The sequence below is a fragment of the Electrophorus electricus genome, chromosome 16 (assembly GCF_041902795.1).
Source record: "Electrophorus electricus isolate QZ-2024a chromosome 16, ASM4190279v1, whole genome shotgun sequence".
In the NCBI taxonomy this organism is placed as follows: domain Eukaryota; kingdom Metazoa; phylum Chordata; class Actinopteri; order Gymnotiformes; family Gymnotidae; genus Electrophorus; species Electrophorus electricus.
In genome coordinates, this window is record NC_137512.1 from 17,929,376 (window position 1) to 17,935,412 (window position 6,037).

General features: G+C 38.8%; 1 protein-coding gene across 4 annotated transcripts in view; it reads left to right on the forward strand.

Moving 5' to 3' along the window:
* LOC113579719 (carbohydrate sulfotransferase 8) overlaps positions 1–3,373 on the forward strand; it is a 37,214-nt gene extending 33,841 nt beyond the window's left edge. For all 4 annotated transcript variants that reach the window (XM_035531939.2, XM_081699252.1, XM_035531940.2 and 1 more), the window contains one exon: positions 1,290–3,373. In XM_035531939.2, the coding sequence (XP_035387832.1) occupies positions 1,290–2,345 (1,056 nt within the window). In that variant the 3' untranslated portion in view covers positions 2,346–3,373. The remainder of the gene's footprint in view (positions 1–1,289) is intronic.
* Positions 3,374–6,037: the final 2,664 nt, after the last annotated feature.

Genomic DNA, 6,037 nt, shown 5'->3' on the forward strand with positions numbered 1-6,037 from the left:
TTCGGATATGCTTAAATTTACCAGCGGACCTGAAAATTGTGCAATGGTGCCACAGTGTGGTGATCTTTAGAGAAACATGTATACATCTTTTAATAAATCTTTGTTTAATCCTTAATAGAAATATTATGTACACATAATAAATGTATGTATACATCTTTTAATAAATCTTTGAATAAAGCAGATTTCCAGTGGGTCAAAAGCTTGCATATATAAAGTCACTATTTCTTTAAAGAGTCTGGAAGAGGCCAGAAATTTATGTGAAGCTTCTGATTGGTCAGTTGTCATAATTAGAAGTGAATTAGGAGTGCACTGCTGGCTATATTTAAGAGTGTACCTACAGAGCCAGTGCATTTTACTCTTGCTATCATGGGTAAATCTCAGCAACTCAGCCAAGACCTTAGACAAAACCTCCACAAGTTCAGTTCTTCCTTAGGAGCAGATTCTAAACAGCTGAAGGTACCACAAGCAATTGAATGCAAAAATAAAAAATCTTGGGACCACACAGATACTGTGTCGTTCAGGAAGGCAGCACAAACTCCAGGGCAGAGGGAACTGTTGTCTGAAAAGTTCAACGGAAACCCAAGACCACAGCAAAGGATTTTGTGATGGGGCTGCAGGCATCATGTAACAAAACATCTGCATCCGTAATTGAGATCTGATGTGTAAGGAAGAAGAGGCCATTAATTCCAAAGAACACCATCCCACATGTGAAGCATGGGGCTGAGAGCATCATGTTGTGCAGTCAATTTGCTAGAACAGTGACTGAAGCACTTCAGAAAATCAATTGCATCATGAAGGAGAAGTATCATCTGGAAATATTGAAGCAACACCTCAAGACATCAGCCAGAAAGTTTGGTTGCAACTGGATCTTCCATCAAGATAACAATCCTAAGCATTCCTTCAAAGTTGTGACAAAATGGATTAAAGACAATAATGTGAATATATTGCAGTGGCCATCACAAAGCAATGGTTTGAACCCCATAGGAAATTTGTGGACCAAACTGAAAGTGTCCAAACAGAGTTTTCAATGTCCAGAGAAGGAGGTCCACAATCGTTCAGAAAAACAAGTTCTGTCAGAAGGCATAAGCAAAGACTTTGGCATTGGAAAAAGGCTACTCCATGTTTCCAGTTACTACCAAAGTAAACTTTTGACCCATTGAAAATCTTTCTTTTGGCAATTATTTTGAAAATATATACCCTAAATTGATAATACAGAATACAAAAAAGTGAAAAACAGTTTGAATGTCTCTAGCCTCAGCTTTACGTGATCCTGAATTATATTTTTATAGGAACACTGCCCTCGTTGTCTGGATGACACACAAGCATCTGGTCCAGTAGTGAGCAGGTTTCCTAGCCCTGTACCCCCAGCCAAACTCCCCCAACGGAACCCACAGTCTTCTGCAGTCAACCACATAGACATCACCAAAAACCACTATAAACTTCTGAACAGCTCCTCTCCACTTCAGCAGCATGACGGTGATCTTGCTGGCTACAACATCAACACCACTGACCAGCTGTCCCAGGTCCAGCATGCTCGCCAGAATTTCATGAATAAGGTATGTGCTAAGTACGGGGAAAGTGCAGGTACACGGCCGATAACCCGGCAGCATGTGTCGCGAATCTTTGTGGAGGATGTGCACAAGCTCCTGTACTGCGAGGTACCCAAGGTGGGTTGCTCCAACTGGAAGCGTGTGCTCACAGTGCTTCAGGGCAATGCTTCCTCTCCTGACAAATTGAAGCATGAGGAGCTCCACTTCGGGAAACACCTGAAAAGGCTGGACTCCTTCAACTACAAGGGAATCATCTATCGTCTGGAGACCTACACTAAGGTGCTCTTCTCGAGGGAGCCCTTCGAGAGGCTAGTGTCAGCCTTTCGGGACAAGTTTGAGAACCCAAATTCATACTATCACTCAGTGTTTGGAAAGCGCATCATCTCCAGGTACCGTAAGAACCCATCCAGGCAGGCTTTGCGTACTGGAGCAGGTGTGACTTTCAAGGAGTTCATCCAGTACTTGCTGGACGTTCACCGGCCAGTGGGCATGGACATCCACTGGCAGCTGGCGGCACAGCTTTGCAGCCCCTGCCTGATACACTATGATTTCATCGGCAAGTTTGAGACTATGGAAGAGGATGCCAATTTTCTCCTGAGGCATATTGGAGCCCCCACTAACCTAACCTTGCCAAGTTTTAAAGACAGGAACCCAAAAGCAGCAAGGACTTCCTCACAAATTACACACAAATATTTCATGCAGCTGAGCTTAAAAGAGAGGCAAAGGACCTATGACTTTTACTTCATGGATTATCTATTGTTTAACTACTCTAAGCCATTTGAAGATTTGTACTGAGCATACATGCTAAGAGACTTGTAAATGTATATACTGAGATTGTTGTTTGGTCTACTGTTGAGTTTTGTTTCACTTGAATTTTTCATTATTCAGTAAAAATGTATTTAACGAATTACTCACTATTATTATTATTATTATTATTATTATTATTATTGTTGTTGTTGTTGTTGTCGTCACGTGTAATAATTAATTCTACTACAAGCAGCCTGAATCTTGCAAAATGATTCACACCTTTTCAAATGTCACATGCAATGGTACTTTATCACATACAAGGGTACGGTTCAATAATCACGTGTACCAGTTGGAGTTATTAATGAATTAATTACTTAAGTTGTTAAGGTGTACATTATATATATATACCACTATAATGTTGTGTCTCTGTTCAGATAAAATGACAAATAGATTGTGCAGTTAATTTCCTTTATTTCTTACACTGAGGGTTTGAAGACTCTATTAATGGGCTGTCTTAAGAGTATGTTTACTGCTTTGGAAAGCATTATTTGTTGAAGATGAGTATACTACGTATTGTGGGTTTAACTAAGGTTGTGTGGCTGTCTGGCGTTAATATGTTGTCTTGTATGTCTGTCACTGCATAATTTGTGTATCACTAATGGATCTTTTACAAGCATGGGTAATGGACCATTGATGAGTAGTTTTTTTAATTGTATGAATGCATAGAAATAGAACAACCAATAATCATTCTAATTCTATGACCTGAATGTATAACTTGCATACAATACAGCATTTAAAACATGGTGTAGCATGACTTTAACCTTACCTTGTAAAACCAGTGAATACATTTTCACATTTCCTTTATTTACTTTATCAGTTATTTTTGAGTTGGATCAGGGAAAACATATAATAATGAACAAAACAAGTTGTACCTCAAAGTAATTGCATTGTCTTAATTTTAAGATCAGTAGATTGACCCTTTTTGTGCTGTTAATATTGAATATAGATGAGATTATTTCAATAATCTGGAGTATTAATATCCTTTGAATAAATAAATAGGTTTTTCAGCAGTGGAATTCAACAGTCTGCCTTGATGTGAAGTTCTACAGAGTGCATCAAAACTGAGGGTGGTCCTAAATGACACTGGTATAGTGAGACAGTGTGCCTCTCTTTCTGTAGCAAAGTCTGAGGGCAGCAGTCACACGCTGGTCTCAACCCTGGGTGTTCCAGGGACCAAAGAACCAGCTCTGTGGTGTATAGCAGCCTGAACACAGAACACAAACTCCATCACACTACGCTCTCCTAACATTGGACCCCAGTGAAAAAGATTTGCCTAATGCTATAATCAATATAGGGCCCCTGTCAGTCACTTGTGTAACTCCTCCCTTCTTGCAGTGCCCCTGTATGTGTGTGTGTGTTAGTATACTTATTTCTAGTTAAACAGTACCTTTTGGACATATGTGTATATAATTTTGAATGCTGAGAAAAGCCCCTTACAAAAACGTTGTTTAGTTGTTTAGAGACAGGAACACAGCATTGTTCCTCCAGCACAGCACTGAGATGCTTCCCTGCCGTCTCTGTAAATCCTGGAGTAAGTGCCCTCTCTCTTTGCCTGGGGCACACAGGGCACTTTCTAACCCCTTTCCTATGCCTCCCTCTCTATCTCCAAGGGAGAGCATCAGGTGCTGACATCCCAGATTGTACCACTCAAAAGGCAACATCAAATCAGCTACTGTTCGTCATCAAGGTTACAGAACAGAAAAAAAAACACCACCACTCTTTTTCCTAAATCCTAAAGAAAATGAGAAAAGATTCAGTGCCTAGTATTGATAGTAATCCACAGTCAGAGACAGATTAGAGACAGATTAAATCATTATCTAATTAACGTGAAAGAATAAATAAAGATCACAACTAAAACCAGTGTTATTTACATCAGTCGGGGGTCCACAGATAGTCTATACTTTTAAAGTAGTCCAGCACCAAAAAGCAAATCAACTAGACAGCCAACAAAAGACAAAAAATAAAAACCCAAACAAACAAATAAACAAAAACCCAACTGAACTTGGTAATAAAGGGATAAGGGGGTATAGGATTCTATTTACCTGACTCAATTATAATCGAAGCTGGAACAGAATGACAGAATGAGGCAGATTGGCTGGGGGTCACGGGTATCTACAATAGTAAAAGATCACAAGTCAAAAATTGTAGTGAAGTAGTGAAGTACTTTACTTAAACAGCTGATGAAGGACTTCTGGTGCTTCAAAACCTTATGTATTTCACAACAATTTTGACTCAAACATATCTGTTACTTACAAAAACTTGTAGTTGGGTCTTTATATATTTTGTGTTCAGATGTCATGACACAAGCCATGTGGCCGCCAAGTCTCTGTGCATGATCATAGTACATTTAAAGAGTATGTTATCCATTGCATGAAAGTCAGACATCATTGTAACTGACAGTGCAGTTTTTTTTTTAGCACTACAGCAGCTAGTTTTCCAGCATTACAGGACAGCATGCGCAGTAGTCTTTGCAATGCTCTCCGTAAGATGCACCCATTGGTCCAATCGGATGGCAACTGCACTTTTTCTGCCTGCTCAACTAGGTCCCATTTCAAGCGGAAGGTAAGTTGATGGCGAGTCCTGCAAAACTGTTCATATACAACAGATGGCGCTGTTCTTCACTGCCGCGTTAAATCTTTAGAAACTTGATTTTGTTGAAACATTCGCATTACTTGCTTAAATAGACTACAGGTTTCATATATGCACATGAAAGTAAAATGTAGGCATTTAACCTCTCTATAGAATAACTAATTAAGCACAATTTCTGTTCTTAGTATATTTTAAAATTAGATTCTCAAACCTTACAGTATTAATAAAATCTAATACAAAAATAAACATTTAGAAATAAAAAATAAGATTTATTTGCATGCGGATTATCCAAACACTACATAATTTCGAGATAGTTCATAAAAGCCTTTATGTACAGGTAAATGTTTCGCAATGTCGAAGATCCTACTTTTCCTCACAGCCCATTTCATTTTCACAAACCTGAATATAAAGTCCAATGTCTGTTCTGCAACATGGGTGAATGATAGTGCGATCCAGATATAGTGTGTTCTGCTGAGATGCACATCATTTGGATAACCCGTTTCCCCATCTTTCTCACATCCCTCGTAAATTAAGGAAATTAAGTGCGGGCGCTCGAGGCAACATTCTAAGCTATTTAAATCTTTAAATTTACATCTTCCTCGTGCGTCAAGTAATTGAAGTAACTCCGGGCTTGTTACTTTAATTTAACAAAAATATCTTGTCTTCCTGCTGCTTTGCTCTGACGAGGAAAACTAATTTCAGCCAAAGGCAAGAAAAATAAATCAGCTGGCAATATAGTTTAGTCCAAATAGTGTGGAACATAAGACTGAATACAAATAGCTACGTTTGGTTTGCTGTATTTGTCTAGTGAGAGAGAAATTAGGTTTGCCTCGACAAGCAGACCTTGTCAAATCAAGTAACCTACGCAAGTCTAACTTCAAAAACCAGCCCACGATCGGTGGCAAGCATGCTTGAATTACCAGTATTTAATTTGCAATTCAAACATTTCAACAATTTCTTTTAGACAATTTCATCTAAAAAGACCATTAGTAATTCGTTAGTTTATTCTAAAACGTTTTGTTCTAAATTTGTGTAAATACAGTATGGTCACTGGTAGGCGCCAGATGTCAAGTTTCAGGAAATAGGTATAT